The 15,687-nt window shown below is 36.2% G+C and overlaps 1 protein-coding gene across 1 annotated transcript in view; it reads left to right on the top strand.

The window, feature by feature from the left end:
* TPO (thyroid peroxidase) overlaps positions 1-14,299 on the top strand; it is a 36,809-nt gene extending 22,510 nt beyond the window's left edge. Inside the window, exons 8-13 of the mRNA XM_068183555.1 lie at positions 3,966-4,224; positions 4,743-4,913; positions 5,707-5,944; positions 9,479-9,687; positions 10,603-10,773; positions 14,013-14,299. Of these exons, the coding sequence (XP_068039656.1) occupies positions 3,966-4,224; positions 4,743-4,913; positions 5,707-5,944; positions 9,479-9,687; positions 10,603-10,773; positions 14,013-14,173 (1,209 nt within the window). The 3' untranslated portion in view covers positions 14,174-14,299. The remainder of the gene's footprint in view (positions 1-3,965; positions 4,225-4,742; positions 4,914-5,706; positions 5,945-9,478; positions 9,688-10,602; positions 10,774-14,012) is intronic.
* Positions 14,300-15,687: the final 1,388 nt, after the last annotated feature.

Genomic DNA, 15,687 nt, shown 5'->3' with positions numbered 1-15,687 from the left:
ACCACACTTTTCTTCCTGGATGTTTTTTGGCACCATAAATATCTCTAGTGACAAGTATTTGATAATAGAAACTTCACAAAGTTGCTAAACATAATACTTGTCTGTTGATATCCTGCACAAAACAGATTTTTTTTGCTGCATTATACAGTTTCATTGATAAGGAGTAGTAACTGTCCTTTCTATTTCATAGGAATGACACATGCTTAACTTAAGTATTAACACTGCAGTATACAGTGGTAAAGATCATACTCTTATTTACCTCATAAGGTCATTAAATGACCTCATTGTCATTTAATATCTGAAGAAAAAATGTTCAGTTATGCAACTGCTAATCTTAACATTACTACCTCATACATAAGTTTGCACACACCTATGCTGCTCTTTCTGGAGACAATTTCCCCTGATGTGCCATTTGGATTTTGAAAGATGGATTATTTGGCACTAGTCAGATGTAGCAGGACTTCCACAGATCAGTCTGTATCCAATTCTCTTTGATTTATTACAGTACCAGAGAACCATCTCTGAATGAATACAGTTGCTCCCGCTTGATCACAATTTTAGATGACAACTGCCTTTAGTTTTCGGTGTACATGTAGGTGTTTATTTCACTTCCTTCTACATCTGCTTGTGTTCTCTGAGCACCTTGCATGGTCCAAGGCATGGGTTGAAAGTGGGTAACTTCTGAGACTTACATACATTAACTACTTGGATGAAACTTGTTTGTGAAATTAGATTATTAGATAGTCCCTCTCAGAATGTGAAATAATAAAGAATAAATAGATAAACAATATATATTATAAAATAGTATGTCTTGAATAATGTCAGAAGTCGTGTTTATAAAGTGTATAGTTTAGACTATTAACAAAACTATAGTAATGTGTTCATTTTTTTTATTAAAAATTGAACTCTCGAGAAATCACCTTTTACCCAAAAGTTTAGGACTTCAACATCATCTTCATCATCTGTAAATCCTTTAGTATTTTCAGTGAGAACTGCAAACTACCCATGCATAGCACTTTAATGAATTAAACATCATTGCTGTATTTGACAGTTTTCTATTATTTCTGCAATCTTTTCCAAGTGCTGAAGCTTCATTTAATTGGCACTACATTGTCTCAGTGAGATACTATTCCTCTGCAGTTACAGCTGGCCAATGGCAATGCAAGACACACTTTTGCCTTGCTTATCCTTATGGTGGTTCACATATTTTTACATTCTGTCTTCCAACCTTTTTTTGTTTTCCTGTTCCAAACATTGTGCCCCACTTACACCTAATTTGGGGTATACTTGTAGAGGCTTTTGCAATGAAAGTCCTCCTGAACCCTATGAAAATGATAAGAATTTCTGGGTCTTTTGCATCTAATTGATAATAATGTTTAGCTGTAATTCTGCCTTCTGAATGAGACGAGTGCTGCCTTTAACAGTCACATCCTGTCTGACTTGCAGTATTCTAGTGTTTAGAGGTCAGGATTCAGTTAATTTTTCTGTAAACAGTGCACACGAGATTCATTATATGATGCAAAATCTATACAAAGCCTTTTCTGACACTCATGCTGTTTCCATCTGGATACTTACCAAATGATTGGTGGAATTGCTAAGAAATAAGTGTTGTATTTTCTCCGATATGACTAAATGAATAGCATTTAAATTATCCTAATTTCTCAGTTGATATATGGTTATATAGATTTAAAAGATCATATTAAAACACCGAGCATATGGGCCTCTGTTTAAAACACAGTGCTCATTTGTCATAATTTTCCACCAAATTAAACTGTTGGAACAATGACTGCCATGAGATAGTAGAAATATTGATGTTACTGATTAAAATTTTTTTCTTCGTGAGGCTTCTGCAGAGCTTGGATGTGATGCTATGAAGTGATGAATGTAGCCTAAGAGGAACTTGGATTACCACAAATTTCATAAATGTCACAAAGAGTTGAGACCACACAGTACCTTGCAGGTTCAGACTCAGGATATCCACATGTATGCGGATATGCTCCCCCAAACACCCAAAAGTTAACTTTTTGTTAACAAATAGACTCAGAGTAAGCCAGAAATTATGGAGCCATTCGTTATACTAGTTTGTGATTTCTTTCTCCTATAGTCACTTTCTCTCTGATTTTATTGACATATTCTGCAACAAGCACATTCCTTTGTTTCCACAAGAGAATCTCATTTATTGAAGGAATACTCTACTGAAAGAAAGTACTGTTCTTATTTATGAAAGCAAATAAACATTTTATATCATTATCTGAGAGAAGGGACTGCATGCAAAAGAATTTTAACAAAAATAATTTGATGCTTGTCAGCTGTTTACATCTTCTTTAAAATTTATATATGTGTCATTTGTAAGAACCTATAGTGAGCCTCTCCTTGACTTCACACAGACAAATTTGGCCACATCCAGAGACTACAGAAATGCTAGATGCTATATCAGATGTGGTTCTTTGGCAGATTCCAGTTGCAGTATTGTATTCTTCTATATTAGAACTTAGCCTGTGTTGTCTAAAACTCATTTCTGTTTGATGGAGCCTCATTTAGCCTTTGGAAGTTTCCATCAAACAGATGCCTCTCCTAGTGGAGAGTTGGCAGGCATAAGACCCCTTTTTACCCTTAGCCTTTTAATTTTTTTGTCTTGAAATGGCAACCCCTCTTTCCCTATCAAGGAAATTAGAAATGAAGATGTTGCCTCTGGAACAAATGAAATATCTGAGTTGCCCTTTCCTTCAGGGAGTCTAGCCTTCCTGAGCAGCTTAGCTTGGGATTTCATTTAAAATGAGCCAAAAAAATTAGTCATGCCAGGATTTTTGTATCCATGACTAACCTACTCCTCCATAAGGTCTTTGATTGTAAAAACTATATCTAAAATTAGAACAGCTGGCTTGCAAAACTTTTGTGAATAAAGCAAAAGATTAGCTTTTCAAATGACAGTGTCAGTATTAATTTCTTGCAATAATTTCATTTTTTTCATATGCTGCATTAAAGGAGCTGTAAAAGGGATTCTAACATATTGTCTTTTATGTATTTTGTCCACTGCACAACCTAACCTGAAAACCTAGACCTCTACTTTCTGAGAAAAGGGACCAAATTGTGGAAAGGTTTGCTTGTCTGTGCTCTATGCCTAAAATAAAGATACAAGTTTTTTATAAGGTCATTTTATGCCAGCTAGTTTTTCAATATGCGCTATATCAAGTTCAAAGTACATTTGTCTGTATATTTATTCCATATCATATTGAATCTATGAGGTATTTTATTGAGTTCATTATGCTTCATATTTATCTCATATTGCTTTATTGAGTTCAGCATAATCTTTAACCTATAATGCATTTTCATTTTATTTGGGACATTAAAATATTTTCCCCTCTTTCCTTTTGTAATGATTACTCGTATGCTTTTCCAGGCTATTATAATACTATTACATGATAAAAGCATTTGACAGAAGGTGTTTATCAGCCTTTTCATTTTTGAAGTTATTTTTTAGAAGTCTATAAATTTATTTGAGTTTAGCAAAAAATGTCTACAAGGGGATTTTGGGCATCAGTATTTTAAAGCCTCATCATTTCAAATAAATGATGAATTTCAAATAATTGCTTTCATTGCCATTTTTAAGGCCATTATAATTTACATTTTTAGTCCCAACACACCTCCTGTGAGCTGGATTAGCCCTGTGGTTTGTAAATGAGCAGCACTGGTAATCTCTGCTCAGGAGGCTTTGGTGTAGCACCTAAGGTAAGACCTAACAGGGCCTGGCTGTTGCACTGTTCTGAGCTGTACCATTGATTTTCTTTGGTCGTTTGTCCCTTAGCTGCAAAAATAAGACTGATATTGTTTTCCAGGTAATACTGCCCTTACCTATGCCAAATGCTTGGGCATAGATGAGTGAAGAAAAAAGCATTCAGCACCTGGAATTCATTCCTATTCATCTGTAGAAAAGCTGAAATATGTTTCTTTTTCTTTTCTTTCAGATTATTACTTTAAGAGATTACATTCCCAAAATCATTGGTCCAGATGCTTTTAATCAGTATATTGGCCTTTATACAGGTTATGATCCCACAATGAATCCTACAGTTTCTAATGTATTTTCAACAGCTGCTTTTCGTTTTGGTCATGCAACAATCCAACCAATAGTAAGGCGATTGAATGCACAGTATTTAGATGATCCTGAACTCCCAAATCTTTATTTGCATCAAGTTTTTTTTAGTCCTTGGAGGCTCATTAAAGAAGGTATGCTCTTATTTGAACTGCTTCTGTTGTTTTTGGTCTTTTCCTCCTCACAATGCTATAACCTTTTTCAAAGTTACTTATCCTGAATTAGGAATGGGAGCATTTATTTAATTCAATTATTTATTTAAGTTGTTGATGGGAATCCAGAGCACCAAAAATAACTGGAATTATTATTCTCAATTAAAAAGTTGACTGAATTGGAAAAACATTACTCTCCAGATTAAACCAGTCTGGTACATTACCAATAGAAGGATGAATGATGATGATGTTTCTGGGATTTTTTGTGTATGAATGTATTAACAGGTTGCAAGTTCTTTTATACCTGAAGAAGATGGAGCTCTGTCATATCCTTATTACTTTTACTTTACACTAAAGGAGATTTTTGCATGTGTTTGAGTGTAAAACCCTGTGTGGACAATGTGTTCAAAACATAGAAACATGTATGTGTTCACATATGTTATTAATGTTATAACAATTTACATATATGCTATAATACCATCTTTTTTTTATTTTTAAAGGAGGCTTGGATCCTTTAATAAGGGGTCTTCTAGCACATCCAGCAAAACTGCAGGTACAAGATCAACTGCTGAATGAGGAGTTAACAGAAAAACTGTTTGTGTTGTCCAATAATGGTTCACTTGATTTATCGTCATTGAATTTACAACGTGGCCGTGATCATGGACTCCCAGGTCTATTGATTTTTCCTGATTTTTTTCTTCCACCTGGAAACTGAAGTATAAATGCTTATATTTGGGATACAATCATGAGCTTTTAAATAGTAGCTTTGGTAATCAGAAACATCACTTAAGTCTCTTTTAAAATGTACATTGCTAATATTCTTAACTTTGATGGAAAGTATTAGTTAGTTTTTGAGATTAAAATAATCTGGTAAATCTGGAATCTAGAAGAACAGTACTAGTGAGTGGATCTGGGTGTGCTCAGTGTAAGTACCTGAGGCTTGTTTTTGCTGGAACCAACTCTGAGAAGTGGGGCTTTCTGCCTAAAACATCCACTTCCCATCAGCAGGCTGTCCCCAGCCTCTGGGTTAGGTCAACTTAGGCACAGCCTCACTGTCTCCACCAACCACAGAAGGTGTTGACAGATGTCTCCAGGAGTGATGTAGATGGCTTAGTTAGGTACACTCTGCATTTTAGGAACAATTATACATTTGTCACTGTTTTTTGCATTAGTTTTTTTAATCCAGTCAGCCCAGGGTAAGATTGAACTAACAGTCAAGGAGTTAATAGCCCATCAGGCCATGGATATACCTGCTTAAAGGAAGACTGCTGGAGGTTAGTTCAGATCCTGCCATCATTTCTCTGATCAATTTAACCAATAATAGTAGACCTTTTTTATACATAACTGTCTATGACTATGATCAAGGCTGTCAAAATCCAGCCTTTCTAAATTTTAAAATTTTAAAATTTCATATATCATGCCTAGCAGACAAATCTAATCTTCCTTTAAACATCACATTTGCAGGTTATAATGAATGGCGAGAATTCTGTGGTTTACCAAAACTGGAAACTCACACTGACCTGGATACAGTAATAACCAATCCCAATGTCACTGAAAAAATCATGGAATTGTACCATAATCCTAACAACATTGATGTTTGGCTTGGTGGTCTCGTGGAAGACTTTCTTCCAGATGCCAGAACTGGTCCCCTGTTTGCATGTATAATTGGAAAGCAAATGAAAGCACTAAGGGATGGTGACCGGTGAGTTTATTATGAGTCAAATCATGTGTAGAAACACAGTAGCAATGGAGATTTTACAGCTACTTATGTTTCAAACAAATCATTCTCTACCCCTTGCACATTTTTGTCTTAGCTCCTTCAGTTTTGTTGGGTGAGCTTTTGATTATTCTTCTTTGGTTCATATGTAGTGTCAATTCCAGATGACATGGAATTTGTTTCTATGGTACTGAGGTGTCCAGCCATGCTCTCCTGCTGAAAATGCAAGGTGCCATCAGAAGTTAAGTGTGGCAGGGGCCAGTAACTTCTGCATGGATGGATTTAGTACTGTGCAGGCTTTATGCCCTGCACTGAGGGCTGCACTGGGATCAGGAGCTGGAAGAACCTCATTATTTTTCTTTGGCAACTGCAGCAAAGTCAGAAGGGATAGGAAAAAAAGCTGTTATTCAGGCTTCATAGAGAGGATAATAAAAACACCCATACTTGGCCTTATGTGAATTGGGACTGCAGAATGTTCCCAAAATTGCCTCATTGGACTCAGCATAGGATGTCAGTTCAACCAACCCTGCACAAGTGTCACCAGGATCTTGTGCCACTACAACCCTTCATACCAGAAAAGCAAGAGGAATGCAGCTTTAGGCCACAATGGGGTAGAAGAAGCTGTTTATGTCTTGCTTCTGCTCATGAAGCAATTGTAAAACCAAACTTAATTTCTGTCATGTAGTTGTGGCAGTAATTTTGAATCTCATGAGACAACTAATTTAAAACTGCTCACACCATGCTAGCAGAGGTGTTTTAAGTACATCTGGTCCTTACAATGACCTTTAAGCTCTTCTTAAAATCACTGTTGTGGAAAGTAACCAGTACGGAAATAATCATCCAAGGCAGAATTAAAATCTGATCTTCAAAAAATGTTAATTAATTAGCTCACAAGAAAAAAAAACAATGCTAATCATAAAGGTGATATTTTATTTGCAGAAACTGTATAGACAACAAACATTCTACTCAGCTGTGTTAAAAACATGGTTGAAAGTCCTCTGTATTGTACAGGCATACTTGTCCCTGTCTGAGGAAGGAGTATCTATGGAGGTCTTTTCAGCCTCCTTTCTATTATTCAGTACCTTACACTATTACTTAACATTCAGTGTCTTATAATGCTATCTGCATTTAATAAACATAAGCATAATTTAATACATTAACTCCAAATTGAGGAAAAGAGAGTTCTAATAATGAAAGAATTCCCCAGATTTCTGCCACAAAGTTTGTGGCAGTTAACTTAAATGTGAAATGGTATTCTGTCATTAATAACAAAGAAACCACCTAAGAGAAGTTAGAAGTATGTAAAAACATGTTATGGTTGTCACATAATAAGAATGGAAAAGTCTAACACTCATTGCAGTGTCTGGTCAGGTAGAGTGTTGGGTGTTATCTGCAACTGCACCAGGGACACTACATATACCACATACTCCAATTGACAGGTCTGTTCACAGGGATTTAAAAATAATTCTTCTAATGTACTTTTTAAGTTCAAAAATCCAGACTACCTGGAATTGTCATCTGACTGAATTGTGAATTCTGATAACCCTAAAAACTTTTTTCCAGTAATCTGACAAAAAAATAAAAGTTTTTCTTCTTCCTATCTCCTAAACACAAGCATTGTCTTAACCACATCACCTGAAACAAATTGTTTCTGATCCATCACCCTTCTTTCTCCTCTTCCTCCTCTGAATATTTTTGCAATCTCAGGATTTGAAATATTTGGGCAAAAATTCTGAAGTTTTGACATAATCTGCATAGGGATTCTGTCACCTGATGCAGATTGAATGAAGTAAACCAAAATGTTTGTTAAAGTAAACACCCATCTGTTGGGTAGATTTAAAAAATAATTTTTCATTTAGGCTGTAGATAAAACTGAATTTTGTTATGAAAGTAGAATAGGTTAAAATGCACAGGAAAGGGGACATGACAAGTGTAGGAGAACTCAGTGGAGAAGTCTTTGATGGCTTTTGTTCTGGGAAGGGGCCTTAGAATCATCAGTGAGGTTTCAGGATGCTCTGAGTAGTTTAGGAACAGTGGCAGGTGAGGTGTAGGATGAAGGCTACTTTCTTTTTTTCTCCTTCCAGCCCCTCCATTTCTCCTGCATTTCAGTGCTGCTGAGTGTGGGACATTCACTCCACCCCTGGTTCTGTACATTGCCATCTCCTTCAATGTAGGCAAAGTGGGTGAGTTTTTTAACAAATCAGGCTTCTGAAGGTAACTATTGGCCTACAGATAAATCCAGTTTTTCAAAATCTCACATGCACTTACCTTATTTAGCAGGTATGCTCCTGTTGGCAGCAGGATCCGATTTGCCCTCCAAAACCACCCTAGGGCACACAGGCCACAGTCTTCATCCTCCCCAGAACACAAGCACAATTACCAGACTTCCCATTTATATGGTACCTTTACAGGCAGCTCATAAAAGTCTTCAAATGCTGCACACATGCCAAGTTTGCATAGAGTCTACAGTCAATACTGCTGTTCTGTTCTAAATAGGAAAATGTAAACACAAACTCACAGACTTTCTAGAAACCTCAGCCATATGCCCCCTGTATTATGGATCATAAGTCTTGTGTTAAACCTGAGGTCAGTTTGTACAGTGTGATCACTCCCATACTCTACTGCTGACTATCCTCAGGCATGTTACCACCAATCCTGCCTAGTGTTTGGGAAAATCCTAACTGGCCTGGCCTGAGTACCACAGGGAATAAAGCAGTGTAGCAGTGCTTATCATTATTTAATGTACTAATAGAGATGTTAAATCAAACTCTCCAAAAGTATTTTTGCCATTAATCACATGTCCTTATATACAAAATGCTTGTCTTTCCTTTTTCTCCCCAGTGTTTTCTTTCCTGTTACCTTTTAATGTATATGTATATGCATACATATATTTTTTTAATAATGTCATCATTTAATAGATATACCCTTGTAGCACCAACTGGTTCCTCTCTTCTGACACCACATTCCCGATCTGACAAAAATAAGCAGGTCTTGTCTGTTCCAGACAGTCCTCTTAGCTTACTTTGTGTATGATCAAAAACATAATTACTGTCCAACTACTAAGTAAGGGCAAGCAGAATTCAAAAGCTTTGGTATGGGAAAATCCATTATGGTTACTCCTCCAATTCTTCTGTAATTTATGCTTTAAATAATTTATGAGTGAACAGCACATATTAGTGCGCATAGGAGTAAGGATCCAGTCCAATCAAATTTGTCTCAAGTTTTTGTCTCAGGATTGTAATTTTTTTTGTTGTTGTTTTTTATTTTTTTTGTGGACCTGTTTAATCAATGAAAAGCAATTCTGCTGGATTTAACACATGACCTGAGTACATCAGACTCACACTAGCCTTTTTATGACTGATTCTGTATGGTCATGGCGTTTACTCTTACTATTGTTATATTCACCTATTTTTGCTGTAATTCTTATTTTTGGTCTATTATATAAAGTACTATGAAAGTAAGAATAACCAGCTCTTTGAATTTGATCTTTTCAAAAAAAGTTTCTATCATTCTTTCCAGATTTTGGTGGGAAAATGATGATGTTTTCACAGAAGCTCAAAAGCGTGAACTCAAAAAACATTCACTGTCCCGCGTTATTTGTGACAACACAGGAATTTCTGAAGTGCCAGCAGATGCCTTTCAACTTGGAAAGTTTCCACAGGATTTTAAGCATTGTAATAATATACCTGGGATGAATTTAGAAGCTTGGCAAGAATTTTATCAGGAAGGTAATCTGTAGTTACCAATCTTTTTGGAGGGGAAGGAAGGGGAGGGGAGAGAAGAGGAGGGGAGGGGACAGTAACAAGCAGATGAAGTACTGACCTTGTTTGTGGCAGATCTTGAATTACTGGCCTGAATTACAGACCTTTAGTATTTCTATCACTTAGAAGTGGGATCATAGAATCAGAGAAGATTTTGGCTTAGAAGGGATCTTTATAAGACATCTAGTCCAACTCACCTGCAATGACCAGGGACATATTCAACTAAATCTAATTACTTAGAGCCCTGTGCAATTTGAATCCAAATGTTTCCAGGGATGGGGCATCCACCTCTTGGAGCAACTTGTGCCAGTGTTTCAGTACTCTTGTAAAAACTTGTTCCTTATATTTGATCTAAATCAACCCTCGTTTAGTTTAAAAACATTACCCCTTGTCCTATTGCAAGAGGTCCTGATAAAAAGTTTGTTCCAATAATTCTGAAAAGACTTGGTTAAATTGACAGACTGCAATAAGGTCTCCCTGGTGCCTTTTCTTCTCCAGGCTGCAACAACAACGACAACAACAACAACAACCCCAACTCTCACAGCCTCTCTCTCCAAAGGAAAGGTGCTCCAGCCCTCTGATTATCTGTGTTGCCCCACTCTGGACTTGATCAAACAGGTCCATGTCCTGCTTATGTTGTATTGCTAGTTTTGTGAGGATTACAAGTCAAACCTGTGGTATTCCATATAAATTCTTTTCCAGAAATTAACAATTAAAGTCTTGATCACCTTAAAACATGTGAAAAATTTCACTGAAGTTAATGTTTGTAGCAGTAATGGAGAATAACATCCATTTGCAAGTATAAGGGAGTGTCATAGTTTCACATGGGATATCAAACTTTTAATGTTTGAAAAGCCTGTAATACAGACTTTCTATTTGTAGATGAACTATGTGGAACACCAAAGAGTGTAGAAAATGGTGATTTTGTATACTGCTCAGAATCTGGAAAATTTACAGTGACTTACACATGTCACTATGGATTTCAGTTACAAGGAGAGGAACAATTAACCTGCACAAGCAAAGGATGGAACTTTGAGGCTCCAGTTTGTACAGGTATCTATTATTATTATTGTTGTTATTATTATTATTATTATTATTACTATTATTATTAATTTCTGAATTTTCTAATAGCTAAAGTCCACCATAGCTCATCAGATGTGAATTCATGCCTATGCTTCCTTGTAGTTAACATCCTGGGCTTATAGGTATAATAATACAAAAATGTGAAACTCTCTCCAGAATTGCTATCTCAGTTTCTACCCATCCTGATTCAGCAATCAAGTTGATGATAGGAAAATGACACTAAAAATTGCACAATTAAGCAAAAATCAAGTCTATTAACAGCCAGTGGGAGGGAGGGGGAGGAAAAAGGGAGGAAAAAGGCAGCAAATCAGAATTTTATGTTGCTTCCTCCTACCTTGAACATAACAGCATGACAGAGTATTGTCATTTTCCTGGCATTGTTTCAATGGATGCTTTAGATAAAAATTGAACTCTGCACCACTAGGTCATGTGTCATCCTAATAATTTTTGTAAAAGTGAAAAAAAAAAATACATTCTGTGAAGTGAATAAGTGAAATTAAAGAAATTAATAATCCCTTTATGTCCAACCTCCCTCTCCCAAATATCTGCGAAAAGATTTGCCAGAAGTTAATTACTTCTGCAGGTACAAAAGTAGAGCAGGTGAAAAATCAGCAAAAAGACATTTCTGGCACATTTTCACAGGAACTCTTTTCTGTTATTTTAATAGTTCTTTCATCTTCTATTTTCTTTTTGCCTTTTGCTGTTTAGTAGAATAGGTTAGAAAGAGAATGTGGCAAATATTTCAAGACTTTCACTCCTCATGCTATGAAGAATGAATTCTCTCTGTTCACATTTCAAATGTGCGTGTTTATAATGGGGGCGTGTACAACACGTATATATGTATATATATATGTGTGTGTATATTCACACTCCTCTGCTTTATAAGAACATGAGAGAAAACTAAACCCAAAAAGGCTATATTTCAGAATATATTATGGAGGGTGGTATAATAATTTGAGTGCAAGTGCTGCAGCTCATCCACAATAAAGTCTGCTTATCGGTATTTCTGTGATAGTGGAATAGAAAGCTCTTCATTCTAATTGTATACCTGCTATGGAAAAAGTCAAATGAAATTTGCAGCTCTTTCCTTTATTCACATCCTATTTATCCACTGAATTCCTCCCACATAAATACTATATAGAGAAATAAAGCTGTTAAATGAATTATAATAGAACCTTTTCAATAGATTAATGTTCTGGCAGTGAATGGAATAAATAAGTTAAATGAGTGAATCATTCCTTGTCCTAGTTTCTTTTAATATGTTCAGTAATGTAAACAAAAGACTGTATATCTGCTATAGGAAAACAAGCTGCTGCATATATTAAAAAAGCAATGCCTTTATTAAAGGAAAACCATCAAAACCCACTTATGCAGATGCTACTTGAGTTTTACAGTAGAAAGCACTTTGTTCCACGCATGTCTGAGCAATATGTTCCCATTCTTTTAAATATTCAGCAAATTAGGGATAAATCAAGCAATATAATGAGGAGGATAGAGCTTAGCGTTTCTGCAGATGGTTTCAAAATTATATGCTGCTCTGGAAAAGACAGAGTGGCTTGCTGACAAAAGCATAGATTCTGAGAGCTGTTAATTCCTGCTTACTAACTTGGGCTTTGACTGAAATCATTTCTATTGATTCAGGAAGTCATTTAGTGCTAGAATATGCTACCTTCCTTTATATTAAGTGATGTCACACTTCTGATAGATAACTATTTTGATTTAGTAAACTACTGCTCTCTGAGTAGCATGGTAGACTGGTCAGATCTGACATGCACTATTTAGTGATGAAGAAGAGTTAGCTACTTAGCAGACAGCACAACTATGGAACTGCAGAAGTGGAAGCAGCACATTTGAATTACAGTGCAGGCAAAGGTGCAGGGTTTCTTTCCTGGATGATGATTAAGCCAGTGAACATTAACTCAAAATGTAGTTTTGAAGGAAGAGGGAGTAATACTCAGAAATCTTCATCCTGAACAATAGATTCTTTTCCTACTTCAAAGAAGTGTTATGAAAGCTATTGTTTCTTAAGAGTTCTGAAGTTTTAGATTTTTCCTGCATGTTAGTCTTTTGACTGTCTTAGTTGATAACTATCTTTGGGCACAGCTACTTTTTTTTACTAAAATTTGAGAGAATCAGGCTGATCCTATTTCCAGGGATGGAAAGTGTTCTCAGTGACAATGCTAAACTAAGTCAGTAAATACAGGTCAGTTTCTAATACTGATTGAAAATTTCTACTTATATTGAAGCAGCAGATCAAACATCGTGGTAGAGAAGGAAAGGAATAAAACCAAAAAGAGAAGACACTGAAGACTTGACTAGTTGTCCACATATGGGTTTGCAGTGCTTCACAGGACCATTGGCCAGAGACATTAAACAAGCTGTCAGATATACAGGACCAATTGGAAAGTGCCTAAAGTAACACTAGACACCTACTTTTAGTCAACTGAATTCAGTCATGCAAGTAAATATTACATAGAAAGAAGAAAGGTGCAAAAATGAAAAGACCCCTTTCTTCCTGCACTGAGTACTTTCTCTTCCGTACTGCTGTTTCCCATTTCATCACATAACCAGAAAGTGAGAGTGAAAGATCTTGAAAGGCCTCAAGAGCAATATGTGTATGTACATTTTCCAATGGATAATTGTTCATCTGCCCAACATTCTGCCAGGATCCTGTCATTTTACAGAATCTACATAACATCTAGAAACAACCATCCTTGCAGTGGTATCACAAATTATGGTTATAAATTCTGTAACCAAAGCTAACCTGAAAAGTTGACTCCTCAAAATCATGCCTAGAAGTGTACAGAACTGTGTCTGCCTTATTATTTTCATTATCTCTATAGAGCACAGGATGAAAACATTTATAAAGGAAGCCAAATCTTAGGACATAAACACATGCAAGAAGAACTCTCAAGTTTAGGATTTGCATTTTTGAAAATCCAGCCATTTTCCATTTGTAGCTTTTGGAGGATTATGAAAGCAACATTTTTTTTCATAATTTCCAGCTTTAAAACAAACAAAAAATCAAATCAAAACAACCCCCTACATTGTTCTTTAAACAGTAACAATAAAGATTTTTATCATTATCAGTCTCATTGAAAGGGTACAATGCTTTTCACTTATGAATCGTTGTTAAAAGTGTTTATGAGAAATTAGTAATCCCTTTGTAATTTGTAATTATTATTGATCACTGTGTACTCATTTTGCAGACATCGATGAATGTGAAAATGAAATTAATCCACCATGCCATCCTTCTGCTATATGCATTAACACTAAGGGCAGCTACAAATGTATCCACACAGATCCCTACAAGCTGGCAGAAGATGGAAGAACATGCATTGGTAATGGCTGTGAACCTAGTGTCCATTAAAATGTTCTCTGTTCCACTTTAAAATGCTGTAAAAATTCATCAAATTACATTTTATTGAAGAGCTGTTAACATATGTGGAAAACCTCTACACAACCATGGGCATAAAGATACAGAGAGATTCTGTAAATGAAGGTGTTTAATAAATAATTCTGATACATAAATAAGCTTTTCATTTCCATTCCTATTGCATATAAACCACTAAGTATTTCCTGACAGTGCATATGAGGAGGGAATAAAATTTGTCTCAGTTTCTCCAAGTTAGTATCTAAATTCAGCAGCCAAATATTAACTAAGTTCCACCTGACACATTCCAAAATGGTCGACCCTTACAGAGCTAGCATAACTTACGCATTTTCTTGGGGTTTTCTACTTTTCAGCATGCATGGAAGCTGTAAGGTAGAATTTTAGGGGGAATATGAGTACAGTTGCTCACTGAAGCTGAGCAATACCTGTTCTGGGGAAACCTCCATGAAAATCTACTATCCAAACTCAAGTAAATGGGTACTTGGCTTTATCTAAGTGCCCAAGGGAAGCACATAATGTTTAAACCACTCAGATCTTGCAATATGGAGTGCTGTATGCCACACAGTCATAAGTACACTGAATCTCACTGATGGCACATTACCTTTTTCCGATTTCAGCAAATTCCTTGGTTATGACGTGGGACTACACTGTCCCTTATTATTAATTGCTCCAAGAAAATACAAGACGATAATTCCCCAGCAAAGAAATATTCAGTTGCAAACAAACATCTCTTCAATTATAAGAGGTACATCCAGTCAGTTTTCCAGCGGTGTTTCAAGGTCACATGAGCATATCTGACCAGTGAGAACTCATTCTTCAAATGACACCTTAAGTGAGGCCACATGACTTTATCAAAGGCCCAGGAATGAAGTGCAATGAGAGACTGCACTAACCCAGAAGGCACACCAGTAGAAAAACTTCCCCAAGAGGAGGTAGCCAGAATGGACCTACTTTTCTCTCACTGTAGCAAAAGCAAATGCAAATCTTCAGGGCCTAATTTTTATGAGATTAGACTAAAAAGTTATAGTGGCAGCCATTCAGAGTTTCATCTGAATCAGAAAATACAAAAAAAACCCACCTTTTTTTTAGGTACTTCTTAACTTTATTTATTCCTTTATCCAATCAACTATGGTTACTTTTGTTTATCTCTCTAAATTCAGACTCAAAAATCTGCTTTCAAATTTAAAGTGGTTAATTCACTGGTGTTGAATGCAACAAAGGTAACACAAGGACACTGCTTTGGCATATGGCTGCTGTTGCAGTGGGTATGTGCTATGGACTTCCTGATCGGGAAGAAGTAGATGGGTCTTTCTTCAAACAACTGAAAGAATCTTTGTGGTCACAGACCCTGGCCCTCAAGGGGAATTTTACCCACAGTTGTAAGGACAGTACAGCAGGGCACATACAATTCAGAAGATTTTTGGAGAGCATTGACAGCTTCCTGACAAAAATTGATCAAGGAGGCAACAAGGAAAGGTGCTCTGTGGGAC

The sequence above is a fragment of the Anomalospiza imberbis genome, chromosome 3, assembly GCF_031753505.1.
Source record: "Anomalospiza imberbis isolate Cuckoo-Finch-1a 21T00152 chromosome 3, ASM3175350v1, whole genome shotgun sequence".
Taxonomy (NCBI): domain Eukaryota; kingdom Metazoa; phylum Chordata; class Aves; order Passeriformes; family Viduidae; genus Anomalospiza; species Anomalospiza imberbis.
Note: the sequence above shows the minus strand (reverse complement) of the source record. Positions and strands in the feature narration are given on the sequence as shown.